Raw genomic sequence first — 16,893 nt, forward strand, 5'->3', positions numbered from 1 at the left:
TTCGACGTATGCCACAGCTGTTTTCATGCAATGCGAAACCTCAGCCGGGATACGTGCTTGCCTCCCGTACGGCTTTCAGTGCATTAGAAAGCATTAGCCCACGCATACGGAGATCATATATGCCTGACATCCAGCATAGCTTTCACAAAGCGACTGACTCGCAACGCTGTTTTCACCGCAGCATGATATCATAGTCTTGTTGTTTCTGTTGTTGTTTTCGTTGCTGTTATTCGTCTTGCTGCTATTATTATTATTACTGTTGTTTGTTGTTGTTGTCGTCGTCGTCGTTGTTATTATTGTCGTCATCGTCATCGCCGTCGTTGTTGTTGCATTTTTTTGTTGCTTCTATTTGTTTTTGTTGTTGTTGTTTGCTTTTTTAATTGCTGTTCCTGCTTGTTGTTGTTGCTGTTGCTGTTCCTGCTGTCATGGTCATTGTCGTCATTGGTCTTATTGCTGCTGTTGTTATTTTTGCAGTTGTTTGTTTATTGTTTTCGTTGTTGTTTTTTGTTGCCCTGTCAAATAAGAGCTATTGTCTACCTATGCTGGCCCTATTTTCATCATTCTCGTCATTACTAGGGTGTTCGGGGCGAGGCCCTTGACGTTGTTTACCCAGCTAAGAGAGGGAACACCTTCCTGATAGGAAGCAAAGCCTCAGCCTAACCTTTCCGCCTCTGTTTTGTTTGTTTTAATGTAAAACATTTTGCAGGTACTGCGTTCCCTTAATCGTTTTTTTCACATTCTCGGGAATAACAAAAATAGAAATGCACTAGAAATACGTCATCACAGCTGTAATACGTCAACAGAGGAAGCTTAAGGCTTCCTCTGTGCCTTGTAGGCGTTGCCGAAGCTCGGAGCAGCGGATGCAGAGCAGACAGGTAGACTGGCGAGCTTCCAGTTGTGAACGCACGTGGGTACAGGAGTGAAGTTCAATTGCTCTCGGCCGTGGGCGGTAAGCACGTCTGGCAGGGACACCGGGCAGGTAAGTGAAACCGCTCGTCTGTGTTTTCCTAGGCAACCCTGTAGAGGCACTTTCGAAGGCAGCACATAGCTCACTTGATTCGTTGAGTGTACAGTTTAGCGTTGTATTTGGTATACTTCCTCCCCTCCCCTTGATCAGACAATACGCGCGTCACGGTTTGCATGTGATGGGGCAGTGTAGTCAGCAAAAATTTTGATTTAAGGCATTTTTGTTTCTGCTTTGTCGTATATAATGTTCCAGTTTTCCTACGACCATTGTCCTACCGTGCACGTGCCTGCGACTGAGACTTAGGCTATGCACCCGCAGGCTGTCTAAGCTGGATGTTTTTTTTAAGTGCGCTAATTGCAGCGTATGCTTGTAACCCAGATTGCAGCGCCTCTCATAGCGGCCTCCGGAAATCGATACATAATCAATGCCTACGGGTTTAAGCCTCAGAGGACACAGCTAAACCTGAGCCATTAGGTCTGTCGTTGTTAAACCACCAACGTCTCGTTAACGTAGTTTGGTAGTAGTGTATAGCATTTACGGTTGCGTCGGTGTTTAGCTGACATTCCATGCCACAACAGGACGGGCAGTGCAAACTCAGACGAAAGGTCTGGCATCGCCAGTTGTTGTGCTACAGAGTTGGGGGTGGGGGGGTGGGGGGTGGGGTCGTAGATTAGAGCTCCGGTCATGGTTGGCTGCTTTTCTAATTAAGGTTAAATCGCAGAATTCCTTCTTGCGCACTGTCCGATGCAAATAAGACAACTGCCCCAAGGTAACGAAATTAACCAACCGGCTTCACCTAGCAGCCGAGACACGATAAGAAACAAACTGAAACTTACACGTATCTTGTTTTACCACAGTTTACAGAGTATTTTATTCAGAACAGTGCACGTACCACTCGCAAGCTTATATTACAGACAAAAATAACACCAGTGATGAAGATACTTTGGAAAATCTTCGATGTAAGTATAACGTTGCCATTGTCTACACGGGCATATCGTGCTTGTGACGGGCCGCTACAGCAGTTATCATTCTCCGTTTGCTACAGAGAAGGCACTCAGCACAAACTTTATCTTATCTGAACCGCGCTCCCAAACTTCATTCGTCTATTTGGAGCTACCAAGGCATAGGCAATTAATTAGCTAGCCGGTACTCGACGAAGGCATCACTCTCCGAAGTTTTGTTGCTCACTGATTTGGTGAAGGTCACTTATGTAAACAGATATTATCACTCTGGGATAGGGACAAAGCAGCGAACAATAAAAGTAAAGCACGCGATAAAAATGGACAGGTCAGAACAGCGCGGTGACAAAAGGGCGCAATAAAAAAAAGAGCGCAGCGCCAAAACAGCGCTCTAAACTGGGGCGCCTAAAGGGCGATTACCTAACATTTTATTAATTGTAAAACATTCTTTAGGTTGCGCGCAATGTTTTTACAGACAAGCTGTATACGGTCCCGCGGATTTTCGTTCTGCACCACCACTTCAACCCCCCCTCTCCCCCCCCCCTCCTCCAAAGAAAAAAAAACGCCTTGCGGCCACGCCGAATTTATCGCGAGCGCTCAGCCGAAAACTGCTATAACTTTCGTTTTATCGAAACTTCACCAACAAAATTTATGAGACAATTGTCCTCTAAAACGACGTAACCATACGCCGAGTTTCGTTCACTTTTTATAATTAGTTCACATGGCAGTTGGAACCATGACAGAACTCTCGTCTGCTGCCAATAAATGGCCGTCCGGCCGTATACGGAATTAGCATGGTTGCGGAAAACGGCTGCAACGTTTGGTTTGCAAGAGCTCTCTAAACAAAAACTATGCGGCAGGTCTCCGCTAAGACGACTATATCCTTACGTCGAGCTCCACTCACTTGCCTCGGTTAGTTTAAAGTTATGTTGTTAATGTCGTTGAATTTTGGTCTGCTGCCAGCCCCTTGTTTGTTTGCCAGGATACAACTCGGATCGTTTTGAGTTTCATCATGTAATCACAAAGCCATATTCACTAGCGCGATCATGCATCTTGATGACAAAAAATAAACACGCGCACACTCTCTAACCATGTACTTGATGTGTATTTCACGTTTTCTCCAATTATCCACCTTAACAAAAATTACCGGCTCATAGCTGAAACTTTCTTTAGACGAGTATCGTTTGTGAATTTCAAGCACCCGTGGGAGCTTAGTTTGTGTCAGAAACGTTGTTTATATTAGTGGAAGACTGGAGTGGGTGGTGGAAAGGCACCACCGCGTAATCCTTGTCTTCCCCCTAAGTTACTGCCGGTACCGTGCACAGTGTTTCTACAGCGCCCGAGTCGTTCTTCGGAGATGCACCGCTGTTAGCGAGGAAGTGCGCGTCTCTGGTATAATTTATCGATTGACTTTATTCAGTGAGGAAGCTCGTGGTGGATAGTGGTTGTAGGAAGGGGATAGTTGTGTGGCACGTCCACGAACCTTCAGTCATGGATGCTGTTTGGTCAAGTTCGCCTCACCCTGCTGAATATAGCGTTCGTATACTTGCCTGAAAATCCTTAATAGCTTAGAACTAAACGCCTGAGACAAGTTCTTTGTGCCGGCGGATAGCAGTGACTGCGCATCGGCGAACCGCGTAGGTATATTTGCACTCAGATTTTGCTGCGTAGAACTACGTCATGGTGGAGCTCAGTTGGCGGTTGAACATACCTAAGAACACGCGCAGAACTCCGTTGTCTCCAACAACTAGCTGCTTTGTTCCCTAGTACATAGTTGGGTGGGGGGTTCACCTTGCTTCCTCCTGGTGGCACCGGCCACATTCATAGTCTGATCTGCGGAACCGGTGCGTCATGACGTATGCGGATGTTTTCGGGCGTTTAGTGCAGATCGCGGCCGTATTTTTTCGTCCAGTGGGAACGTGGGAGATACACACAAATTAAAAAATGATAAAGCAAAAGTGAACAATTTAAATGGCCGAGTTGCCGAGTGCACATCGCCGTGCAAGAATTTCGAAGCACACCTAAGATTGTTATTGGTTAGTTCGTTTCATTTATTCCATACTGCGGGCTTACAAAGCTCAAACAAAAGTTTTGGGTGCGTCAGTATGAATGCCCACTTGAAGTTCTCACAAGCTTTGCTCCCACCTTGCGTTCTCGACGGAATTCGTGATATTACCTTATAGAACCCTGCCTTGACACTTTCGAATGGTTTCCATCTGTTTCCTACGCAATCCTTCGCTGCTTGTTTCCTTTCGCTACTGCCGAGTGAAAGCGAGTGCCACGGGACGCCTCGTGCTACAAAGACACGTGGAACCTCAGGCATTTTGATCCGAGGACACGGGAAAATGTACGGAAACCTAGCCTCTGAGGCTCCGGGGCCCTATTCTTGACACCGTGAATTTTCGGAGAATTTGTAAATTTTTCCGGGGGCGATCATCATCATCAGCAGCAGCATCATTCGTACGTGCCCACCAACAGCACATGGCTGTAGAACATGGCTCATGGCCTGTTTTCTTTCCAGTTTTGGTCATTTGCTTCCTGCTGTTAAAGCGGCTGTCTGTGATTTCGGCATTTTGAAATTTCATGATGTTTACTCGCATGATTTTTAAAGTTTGCCTTTTATTTTCACTGAAAATGCATAGTTCTTGTCCGGCATTGGAAAACTATCAGATTGCAACAGACATGACATCGTAGGCCTGTCTTTGCTATTGAACAACAATACGGCTTGTACAGGGTGTTGCGGCGATAGTTGGAACACTTTAGAGAGAGAGGGAAACAACTTTATTGATGCCTGCAGCAAGGACGCGGCCTAAACGTCGTGACGGCTTGCCCCCCTGTCGCGACCTTTAAAAAATTTTCCTGAGAGAACCGCCGCTCTGTTCGCGCTCACACTTGCCACGAAGGTCGCATTTTGTGGTCCATTTTGGTTGATACCGGGAACAACGTTGGTACTTGCCTGTGTATTTTGAAACTAAATAAAAACGATTTTCGCCTATGGGAAAATGGTGGCTGATTTGGACGTGCAAGCCAGCGCAAGTTGATGTTGGAACGACGGAATCACCTGGGGTATGCAGAGCGAAACGCACGTTTTGGGATTCACAGTAGGAAGGAGTCAAATGGTGCAGCGGACGATCAGAAAATGCACCTAGGAATGAGCTAGCAGACAATCAGAAAACCCGGTTTTCGGGCTTGCACATCCAAATCAGCCGCCATTTCTGATAGGGGAAAATCGTTTTTATTTATTTTCAGGATAAACAGGTAAGTACCGTCGTTGTTCCCGGTGTCAAACAAAATAGACTACAAAATGCGACCTTCGTGTGAAGTTTCAGCGCGAACAGAGCGGCGGTTCGCTCAGGAAATTTTTTTAAAGTGTTCCAATTATCGTCGCAACACCCTGCATGTGACGCCCTCTCTGTGATAAGCTGAGATGGCATGTCATAATATTAAAAAAAAATTTGCGAATGTATACGTCACACATTGTAAACTTCAGCCTGCGTTAAAGTGATGTGGTTTTCCGGAACACCCCGCAAATGGCGCGGTCATCGCCGTTAAATAGACTAAAAATTTCACCGACCTTCGGTGCCGTGTAATCCCCTTGAATTTGTAACAGGCGCATTTTTGCACGGCGGGAGGCTTTGAAACTGTTTTCTAGTGAAAGAAATAGTAGTTTTGTTTACAAGTCAGCGATAACGGAGCATAAAAAATAACGTCTATAAAATAGCAATTATTTATTTGGCGTAACAGCACCACAAGAGGCTGCAAGCCATTCCATTACGAAGAACCAAACGCACTGCATCTGGGCAAACTCCTCCTGGTAAGCTGCTGAGTCACATGGTCGAATTCAAAAGAAACATAACAAAGAAAACTGAATGTTTCACTCATTACGGCGCTTACTGAGTTTGAGCTTGACGAATGACTGAATCGGCCGCATCAGTGCGCTCTTCCATTTGTAGTCGTAGCTATTTGCTGCCCCTACCGCATCATTCAACCGATTGTCACGGCCGTCTTTTTCTCTGGTCTCGCCATAAGCTTGTAATGTAGCAGCAGACGATGGCGTGGCGGCGGTGACGGCAAAGATGGTGATAACGCCACAAACAGCTTCCAAATTAACATTGAAGCACAGCTCTCAACTATATATACTACAAAGTGATTGAACGGAATAAATAAAGACGGGAAAAATGGCGCCATTTTCTTAAGCTTAACGCAAGCCTTTTGCTCGCTTTTGGATCAATTTCATCGCCCTGTGGTGTGGACGCCAATTTTGACCTGAAGAAATTTGCTTATTTTATGAGCCTGAGCTTGCCGCCTTAATTTTCAGAATACGTAGAATGTGTTTGGACATTTTTCGTGCCCAATATCTGATAGCTTGGTAGCGATATTTGTAAGCTAGGCGTTACATTGCACTGCACGTCGTCAGAGTTATACAAGCACACATCATTGATTGCTTACGTTATGCGTAGGAAAAAAAAAACATGGCGAATTCAGGAAGTCGAGTATAGGGCTCACGCTGTAAAACTGGTACATGTGTTCCCGACGTCATAAGGAGGAGGAGGAGCAGGAGGAGGAGGGGAGGAGGATAAACATTTATTGTGTACATAAGTAGCATGGTTGTGTCGACACGCACCTACGGGTATCTCAATGCTACGTGAGCCCAAGGTATCGTGCGGCGGGCGAGTGGACGGAACTATCGCTGTTATCCGGGCTGTATCCCACTCCCCTTTCTCGGCATATCGCAAAGGGTGAGCCAAGAGCGCACGATAAGAGCGCCCGGTCCACAACTAACGTTCACCCCACACTCTCCCCGCCAACCAATCTCGAAGAAGCACAATCACGCCGATCCTATTTTCGTCGCGGTGCCGATTTTTCTGCTTTTTAATTCGGTCACTCACACCAGCTGAGTAGTCCTCGAATCGCGACGCTGTGCTAAGCTTTCAGCCTATCTAATCAGCGTCGGGTGCGATTGTCCTGACTATTCTTTTTATTTTTATATTACCTCTTTCACCCCTCTCTTTTTTTTCTGCCCCGAGGAGGAGGGGAAACCCCGTGATTACAGCGTAGAGTAAGCAGAGATTTTCGTGCATTCTGCGGCGATGCTTCTGTAGTTGCGTCCGAGGTTGGATAGAGCGTTTGCCCATTGATCCCAACAGCCTTCTACCGTTCTAAGGAGGTGTTATTCGGCCAAGAAAACCAGGTTAGTTAAACCCTTCTGTTGTGCTCAACGTCGCTATCCGCGTGCACCGTAGCACGCGGATAGCGTGCTACGGCCTAATGGTACGGCCTTGTTCGTCTAAAAGTGCGGCATTTTTAAGAACTGTAGGTGTGTGGTTCTGCTTAATAGAAAACAATTGCGTTTTAGATAGCTTGCACACACAGTCATGCCAACTGAAGTGGCTTCGTGGACATTCGTTAGTACCACAGGGAATCAGAGTGGTGCTTACTGGACCTACTCGGCTGTGTTTATTTCTCGAAACGACCGCAAGCGGATTATTATCCTGACAACAGAAGGTTAGCGTCGCAACAGGGCAGACTTCGCAAAGGACAAGTGCGGCCATTTACGAGTACACTTAAATAAGCGAGCCGTCGTGGTACTGTGTGTGCTGTGCGCCGTTTCCTGTTTAGTACGATGCAACTCGCCCTCTCTTCATACGTTAAGTGAGCGTCTCGCACACTGGTGCCCGTAATGCCTAGACTGCTGGATTAAGTTTACGGCTCAACGGCGTCGAGTTTAACAACTGCGGCGTGTACTGCACAGAAGATTACCGGTTAAGTCGTATCGTCAGGGCGTTGGCGTTATAGGGAAAACACGGCGTAGTTTCGAACATGAAACTTCTTTTACCGTCGGAACAGCTTTGTCGCTGGTTTGCGGAAATGAATGGGCTACCACGCGATACGCTACGCCCATTGTGGTTTCGAGGAAAGCGTTGCATTGATACAGCACGAGGTACCGGGTTTGATTTTTCGCCGTGGCAGATAGTGGAATATGAAATGCCCGTCAATGTTGCGAAATTTGACAAGGTACTGTAAATATGTCCTGAGTTCTATATTGATGTATCATAACCAAGGGAACATTATCACTGCGAGTAGGCAAAAGTTTTTTTAAAAAAGAAGACATGTCTTTAGACAAATGTACTCAAGCTCAGAAAAGACAAACTGCAAATAGGACTCACCAACGTGTAGCGCTATACAGGAGGATACAAAAAAAAATCGGGGAACTTGCACTCACGGGCAAGACTTGAATGGTGCAGCTGTTGTAGGTAAGAATAGCCGTACAAATAGTTGAGTTTCAGTATTATAGCTTATTTGCGTAGGTTCGGTGTTAGTAATTGTCGTGATATGCATCGAACAGGTAGTCGTCTTCTTAGCGGCGAGTGGTGGATGCCAATTCATTCCCAACATTGTAGACTTCCACCAGCTTAACTTTCAAAGCTTGTACTAAGTTGCGCAAGGCTTCAGCCAGGGAAGCTGCAGGATCTCTTTAAAGGAGCCATGAAGCGAAAATACAACTTCGTTTAATTTGAAAGAACTAGGATTCAGTATCTCACTCAGCTCCATTACAGCCACAAAAGATGTTTTTTAACGAAAAAAAAGGGCAAGAAGTATTTAAAAACTTTCAAATTTTACGCCACAGTGACGTGTTATGAGCAAGAATGACGTCATACGGCCCAACAATAAAACATATTTTTTTTGTGCGTTAACTGCACGTTAGCATTCAAGGGATGCGGTCAAATGGAACTAGAGGCCCCATTACAGACGTCCAGTCTTGTGTCGTCGCGACAGGTCAGTGAGGCGGCCGCCAATCGCACAAACAAGGTTCCATCACGTCATAGAAAAGTTGCGGGAAATTGGCTAGGGGGTCGCGACTGTTTCACACGTTTTCTTTAATATCGCCGTTATGGGTTCGAAGATTGCGATGATATTGGTATCATTGTTATCGGGACTGAGCAGTCTTTCTAATAAACCCAACTTGTATTTTGTCTTCATGGCTCCTTTAAGCATGAGCACTGAAGGTTGAAATTGTTTATTTACATGGTCCGTCGTTTATTTGCGCTGTGCTAATAGTAGTGATCGTCATATGCATAGATATCGTCGTGTTCTTCATGCCACGTATTAAATGCGCGGTATCGCTTGACGGACGGCAGCGCTATAGCTTTTTTTTTTTTTTTCTAAAGCGACTGCTCGAGCCGGGCGCTCGGCTGTTGCCGCGAGGCACGCGTTTACGAGCTCTCCACATTTGATTGGTATTTGTTCCGGGAACACCGAATTTACGACTTGTACAACATCTCCGCTGTCAAAAAAAAAAAAACGAATGGAAGGCACAGCATTTTTTAGAGTACGCGCTGTCTGGCTGCCAGATTTAGAAGCTCAGAGCATGCGCGGGTTTTTTCGTGGTGTTTCAGAATACGACTAACTGCTCAAGTGCCGCTTCAATTTACTGACACCGCAAATTTATTTGGTTGGGGATCTACAACGCTCCACCATGAAGCGTATTCGTATTCGCAGCATTCATCCCGTCATGAGTAGTCTCGCATTGTTGATTTCCATTTGAAGGAAGGGGGGGGGGGGGAGAGTGCCAGTTGCGTTGCGCATAACTTCACACTGCGCTTTTGAACAAAGCTTTATCAGCATGACAAAATTTACTCTTATCAATAATAACGCGCCACCCACTCAATTACAGACGACGACAAAAGGACCTTGTAACATATGCGAAAGGCTGGGCCGGTCGATTGCTTCTTGCTAGGTTGCGCTGCAGTGTTCAAATGCGGATCTTGAGAATACACAGCGTCGCACCTCTGAGTAGACCACCGATGTAAGGCCAGGTTGTACCAAACGTGTAGAAGGCTAGCGCATGTGCAGACGTTCCGAGATTGTCAGCCAGGAGACACCACATGCATCAGAGGTTATGCCAGGGCTCCGTTCGTGTTTCTTTGTACCCGACCCCTACCAGTATCGTGTATGTGCATCCCTTCCGTAGCATTTGCATTACCTGCACGCTCCGCAATTCCCCCTTCCCCTTTACACCTCCGTTTTGAATCCCCTTTGCTCCGTTTTGTACCTTCCAAAATAATTTCTCACGTTTGTACCAAGTTACAGCTCCGCAAACTTAAATGAAACACATAATTCAAAGGAACCATTGCCGATATGTGTTTATTACGATCCAGAACGCGCTCTGAGGTGTTTTATCTCCGCACGAAAATCCTACATTTTTGCACCATCTTTCTGGACCCGTCATCAAAATCTTACAGCAAAGCTTCACACAAAGGGACTTAAAGGGACTCGACGAATAGACGGTTGAAATAGGACTTCCGTGAAGTCAAGTTATACGAAAGAATATTTCAGACAGGGTATTTCAGAAACAGCTGAAACGCAACCCAGACCATAATGGACTCTAACGTGCGTCGGTTCCCCGAAGGTAAGCTCAAGAAAAGTCTTCCTTTCTAACAAGTCGCGATAACGAGACTTCACACAAAACCGGCTTCATCTGCAAAACCGGTCGCGGTGGGAAGACAGCTCGTGCCGATTGAGCCAGAGCGTGGTTTATCAATTATTGAGGTTAGCACACTGCGTCGTGTAATCCTACCTGAATAAACACGACTGAATTAGTCTATGATATATTAAGTTCTTTTGCTCGTTGTCTCGACGGCGACCTTAAAGGTGCCAACTCATCGCGATCTCTTAAATTCAGTGTATTGTAGTGATTTCCCCGAAAACAGGAGTTCCCCACGTACAGACCAGTGTTGTATGTGCCATCTGCCGAAAGGGAGCTTAAACGTCCCTCTACTCAGGCTAACATGCAATAATGCGTAGAAATAAACATTGATTGCTTTAACAGAAGTTAACCAATGACAAAAACTGGCAGCGCACCTGCTTGCTTCACTGTCAACGTCGTCTGCGCCCCTGTCACGTAACTCCTCTGCTTTCACCCGTCACGCTGTTTTCCTCTCTCTGCTAGTCTCGCGGTGAATTCAGTGACGGTTTGTTCAACTGCGTTCAATTCGGCCGCTTTCCTAAGGGATCCTGAAGAATAGCGCCGTTATATACAGTCGAGAGCATTGACAATAGACACGGGTGCGCAAGCCGCTGCGTACATGCAGAGCCGTCAGCGATGGGATTACTGACTTTTACAGTTCGTAATTTTGGCAGATCCACCCCCTGACAACGGTTGATTGCGCTGTTGTCTGCGCCAGATATCTGGAAAAAATTTCAGAGAAGCCACGTGAAGGAGACGAGGGGTTTTTTTCCTCTGCTCGAAAAAACAACTGGTAATAAAAGCGGGTTCATTCTCATGTCGTAATGTTTCCAGATGCGTGACGTAGCTACTGCAGCAAGCAACCGCGTTCAAGGCGCTTTCAGCGAATGGGTCCGCTAAACGCACCAACTATTGGACGGCACCAGTCTCTCACGAGAGCGCTATGCATGTGCTGAACGGATTGCGCTCCCGTGTTTGCTATCGTAAAGCTTTTCACTGTACACCCAATCCCATGTCAACATGGTAACCCGATGTCGCGCGTAGCAATTTCATCACACTGCACAGCCTTGTATAAGATTCGTGGTCTGCTTCCGGCCGCGTCAGCCGTGAACAACTGTTATAGGGCGACTCCGTGGTAGTGTATACGAACGTCCTAAGCGGAGCAGTCTAACTGCGCATGTAGAAAGCGACTATGCCGCACTGCTCCGAATTCCAAGGCACTTACAGGGACCCTGCAACGCTTTTCTAACTTTTCTTTGAAATCTTAAATTCTTTCAGAACGTAGTCACCCAACACATCCAGTACTTAGATTAGGGGGTCCCGAAGTGCCTCAGCCAAAAATTACTGCTTTATGCCCATCAGATAACTCGCAAATTCGCTCAAAAGGTTTTCTCTTTCCCTTTCTTGACGGTTTTCGACGGCTCGAATTACGTCACTAAGGCCATGCAGCGGCTGCTAGCCGGTTTACCTCCAGTTGCAGCAATGAACGCTTTTCGATAGCAACTTAAAAAAAGCAACAAACATAAAGCAGCAATGGAGGGCGTATCTAGTGCGACAAGTAAATCACGCAGTGCCGCTCTGTGCTGGCGATAACTATAGATTTCGTAGTGCTTCCAGACGCGAAGGAAAGAGTGCATGCGCTTATCGAATGTGTTGCAGGGTCCCTTTAAAATGCGATAGCGATGCTGATAGGAGCCAGGAAGCCAAGGTACAAGTTTGGTTCTTTCCACGACAAGAATACCATTTTTTATCACTAATTGCAAACATTATCGGGGAGTGGAGCAAAACAGATGCAGTGCCGGCACCCCAGTCCCTTTCTGGCGATTTCGCTATGACGTCACAGAATCTTGCTACTGCGACTGGCGGTCGCCGGTCTAAGCCACGGCCAAGTCACATGACTAGGCGATTGTGGTGTGGCCGCAACTTCTGTCTACTCGTACAACTTTGCATAATTGTTTTCACGGCTGGCCCATATCGCATTCATCCTTCCCGAAATACGTCGATTTATCGCAACATTTTGAAGTTTATTAATAACTCTTACTTTACGGTTAGAAACCGAAATCTTTTTTGGATTGAATGGAGTTGTGTGATTTACCGAAGTTTACTTCTTGTACGCTACACAAAGTTGTATTTTGGTCTTCATGGTGACTTGAAGGTGAAAGTTTAGTGTTTATTCAGACAGCGACCATACATGTCTCGGGAATTGAAATAAAAAAGGCAAACACAAATGCCTACCTGCGCGCCTGTGGTGTTTGCGGCCAGATGATAAATTGGAGCGACACAAGTTGTCTGATGAACGGGACTGGCGCTTACTCTGTCGTTCACAAAGCAGAGATAGCTGGCTGGCATGGCGAGATGGGCGGTGTAAGGGCGACCTAGCCTAGCTTCCTTTTACAAGCATGTAATTACAGTACGCGAACGAGAGCGAGTAGGTGAAGGCGCGTCACGCTGCAGTACCTTAGTCCCTCACATGTCTGTCCCTCTCTACCACGGAGGACACCGCAGTAGGCGGACTCATCCGCAAGGCCTACAGCCCTGCCCGTGGCTTGCCTCCTTGTGCCTCCACTGCCGAACTATGGGCCCCCGGCACCTAGAACTCCCTACCAGATACATCTCCTGGCTAAACACGCACGTGGTCAACTTTACTGAAGCAAGCACAATCACCACACCGAACGGCTCGCATTACACCCGATAACACAGATTTCATAATTCTTCCAATCCCCCGCCCAGCTTCGGCTGGTGAGGCGTCCAATAAACAGGACAGTCTCAAGGAGCCCTGGAAGGAGGACTTTTTCCCAAGACTAACTGCCCCACAGAGACGTTTATTTCTTCCTCCCTTCATCTGCTATCCCCAAAATGAACCTCACTTACCACACTGCCCCGCGAGCTGCTCGAGCGTGCGCCCTCGTCTCCACTTTCCCCCTCGTCAAACGCTTGCACGTAGACGCTGGGTACACAGGCACAAACCGGCCTTCACTGTCGCTGTCGTCTCCTCGCCGACCACTACTCTCTTCTCTCACGTCACTCACAAACCCACCACAACCCGTCATGTTGCGGAAGAGGTGGCCCTATCCCTGGCTCTCGAACACCAGCCTTCCTTGGTTTAACATTCGACATCATTAGCATAACCTTGTTCTGTCCACTGCAGGACGAAGGCATCTACCAAAGATGTCCGACCCTGTCTATCGAGTTCTAGCTGAGTGCACCCTTTCGACTCAAATTTTCGTAGCTCATCCCTTTATAGTCCTTGGCCGAACCTTATTGTGTTAACGGTCTATTGGCAGCCACTCCGTTAAACGGATCACCCACGGGCAGTCCGTCATGCACAGGACATAACCCTCTCATGTCCAGTATCTTAGCTTAATTTCTTAGTGCTGACTGAATAACCACTGTCGTGAAATGACTGTCGACAGTGTCCACGCCGTTGTCTTGCTTAGACAACACGAAGAATTTGTTCTCAAGTAGCATTCCGAATTCTTCACTTTTCTTCCTACAGAGGGTAGGTTAGGCGCCTACCGCTTTAGCATCTTTATTCTCTGCCTTCTTAAATCGAGGCGGATGGGGCTTTTGGCCATCCTGTGAGCACTTGTTTTGGCCTAAGATTATCCGATTCAGCAATGGCCATTAAACATTTTGCTAGTGGTATTGTCTCCACGCTAGCGTGCAAAACTCTCCTTCAATATTCATACCCCTCCCATCAAACTAACGAATTCCTCGTTACCGGCACACATGGAACTAGACAGCGCCGACTGGCATCATAAGGCGGATCGAGCCCTCGTCGCCCGTACACCTGACACCACTACTCCCCTTCGCGAAGCTTACTTTCCCAGGGACTCTCTCACCACTTATTGGGAGGTCACTGACTACTACCGCCTCCCCCGCAACACGCTACCCCCAGATAACCCCTCCTTAACCCATTGGAAGGACAGCAGTGGCGCCTCCTCCAAACTGAATCGCTTTCCAACCGAGCCCTTCTTCATCCCATCTACCCATCCACCTACTCCTCTCCCATCTACCCACACTGTGGTACTAAAGGCACAGCCAAACACCACATGTGGGCCTGCCCCTCTGGCTTCACAACGCCATTGGTTAGAGGTGTTGGAGCACTCGGAGGAAGATTCCAAGCGTCTAGTGGTCACCCGGGCGCAAGCGGTGGTGGCGTCCCTCAGCGCCACCATGGCGGTTCCCTAGGCCGGTGGTAAAAATAAAAGTTCATCTCGCTTACGGTGAAAGGCGAGCAATACAAAACTGTCCGCCCCGTTATTCGTCTCACGCACAGCACTCATGACGTGAGCATACTCATAACTATACTGAATTCTGAAAGGGTCAGCATAAGCTTTAAAGAAATATTTAAAAAATTTCTACTTATTGTTGTGCCAAGAGATTCAAGGTAAAATTTTTAAGGGCCTCTAATGAACAGCGGCTTTCGGCTGTCACCAGTGTAATGTGACCTGTACATAAAGGAAGAAAGGAAGGGTGTAGAAGAAAGGCAGGAAAGTTAACCTGGCTAGAGCCCACTTTGATATCCTGCGCGTGGGAAAGGGAAAATAGGCAAAAAAGAGAAAGGAAAGAATGAAGAGAAGTTGGAGCAGACACGTATGCCCAGCGCTGAAGCACTGACACTGATTGACACTGGAGGCATTCAGTCTATAGTCTGGTGTTTAAGTTCGACGCCCGTAGAAAGCTTAAAAGTTCCTTAGTCGCCTTCTGATCGGATGACAGAGAGGGCCAGTAGCGCAGAATCTTCTCCTCCGAAAATAGCCGCCGAGAGTCCAGGTTCCTCAGTGCTGACGACAGCTTTTTTCTTTCAGGCGAGTAGCGTGGGCACTCGCATAAAACGTACCGGATCATCTCCGGCGTGCCACACGTTTCGCACTCCTCACTTGCTGCCATTTCTATTGTGTATGAATAAGCATTTGTGAAAGCCACCCCCAGCCAGAGACGGCAAAGAAGAGTTGCGTCAGACCGTGGGAGGCTTAGTGGAAGGGGACGCTGCAGGTGTGGGTCAAGGGCACCATTGCGTGCACATGTGAATTCTTCTGGATGCCATTGGCAGATTCACTCGGGTATGGTAGGATGTTTTTTTATGGTAGTGGGAGCGTTTTTTTTATCCGACGGGTAGTGCATCATAACTACTATTTATGGGCCGTCACAAGATACTAATGAATCAAGGGCCCCGATTCGTAATAATTTGATTGTACATGATTAAACAAATCCTTTGGTTCATTACATTATGGACAGTACTTCAGGCTACGCTTGAGGTCTTGACGTGGGTTGATGGCATGAACTAGCTTCTGTAGTGTGAAGAGGGGACAGTGGTCAAAAGCTCTGTGCTATCTCCTACCCTTGCAAGCAGATTGGCCGTCGTGCAATAACGGCAAGGAAGATGAAGCACCAGTGAACTGGACAGGCATCATCTTCAGCGTGGACCGCGAGAAGAGCGCGTGAGAGCCAGCCGTGTGCCCCGCTTGCTTTGGACTACCTTCGCTGAGCATCCTGCCGCATTTCCTTCCGCAATAAACACATCTTACACTTCTTAGATATACTCCCCAAATATTTTGAAGGCGAAAACTTTAGACGTATCATTGGAACCTGACCTTGAATGACCCCGGCGTCGACACGATCGGTATAAAAAAACCAAAAATTCGAGAAGCGAACAAAGGCACGTCAACCGTGTATATGAGATCGTTAATGATTACCAGCTTTAGTTCTTGATCGACTGTTGATGGTAACAACTTAATTTTGCCTCAAAACAAGTCATCGTCACCATCATAACTATCCAATCAATTATTACATTCAGTGATCGACAGTAATGTATAGAAAGGCGAGACTAAGTCTGATCAAGATGGGTTAAGGACAGTAAAATAGGGTTTCTGCTGGGTCGACAGGTGGACGTGTGAAAAGGTACCCGTCAAAATAGTACGTCAGCCTTACTCCTTCAAAGCGGGCGTAAAGACTTGGGTGCCCTCTGATTTTTTTTGCTTGTTTACGTTGCATCTGTGTCGTTTTTATTTCCGCAGTTTTTTTGCTCGTCTACTGTCGATTCCCCCAGGACCGTTCGCGCCGCATTCCTCCAGCGGCACTCGCCATAGTATTGGTAACAATGGGTGATAGCCGAGAAAGACGATCATCAGGGGACGAATCTCCTCCCCGGGACATCGTTATGTTCAAGAGAGAGCCTGACGTTCACGTTGAGCAGAGTGAAGCGCTTCGAAACGATGATGGCCACAGGATCGTCTGCAAGTCCTGGCGCAGCGAAGCCTACACGGAGCCAAGGTTGGTCATCGAACGAACCTTAAACCCGCTGGGAATTTTCCTCACTACCCTTACGGCGACTTCCACTTCCTGGTGTTGATGTCCGATATCGACTGAGAAACTAACGTCTGCTTTACTCCCCAAAGACCCCTCCAGCATAAAGAAATCACTCTTCGGCCTTAGGATCTGTAACAATCCTATCGCCATTTTTCATTTGTCGGCAGTTCGACCAGCGCATAATTTGT

At 47.1% G+C, this 16,893-nt stretch overlaps 1 protein-coding gene across 6 annotated transcripts in view; it reads left to right on the plus strand.

Annotated features, from left to right (window-relative positions):
* The first annotated feature begins 840 nt into the window (after window positions 1-840).
* LOC144159274 (monoglyceride lipase-like) overlaps window positions 841-16,893 on the plus strand; it is a 31,074-nt gene continuing 15,021 nt past the window's right edge. Inside the window, exons 1-3 of one of the 6 annotated variants that reach the window (XM_077690660.1) lie at window positions 927-979; window positions 5,671-5,740; window positions 16,414-16,669. In XM_077690660.1, coding sequence (XP_077546786.1) covers window positions 16,497-16,669 — 173 coding nt within the window. In that variant the 5' untranslated portion in view covers window positions 927-979; window positions 5,671-5,740; window positions 16,414-16,496. Of the gene's footprint in view, window positions 980-5,670; window positions 5,741-6,960; window positions 7,118-16,413; window positions 16,670-16,893 lie in introns of those variants that run through there. The other 5 variants (XM_077690659.1, XM_077690662.1, XM_077690663.1 and 2 more) reach the window with 5 other exon arrangements.

Source organism: Haemaphysalis longicornis, unplaced genomic scaffold (genome assembly GCF_048455015.1).
Source record: "Haemaphysalis longicornis isolate Haplotype H1 unplaced genomic scaffold, Haemaphysalis longicornis Haplotype H1 scaffold_10, whole genome shotgun sequence".
NCBI lineage: Eukaryota > Metazoa > Arthropoda > Arachnida > Ixodida > Ixodidae > Haemaphysalis > Haemaphysalis longicornis.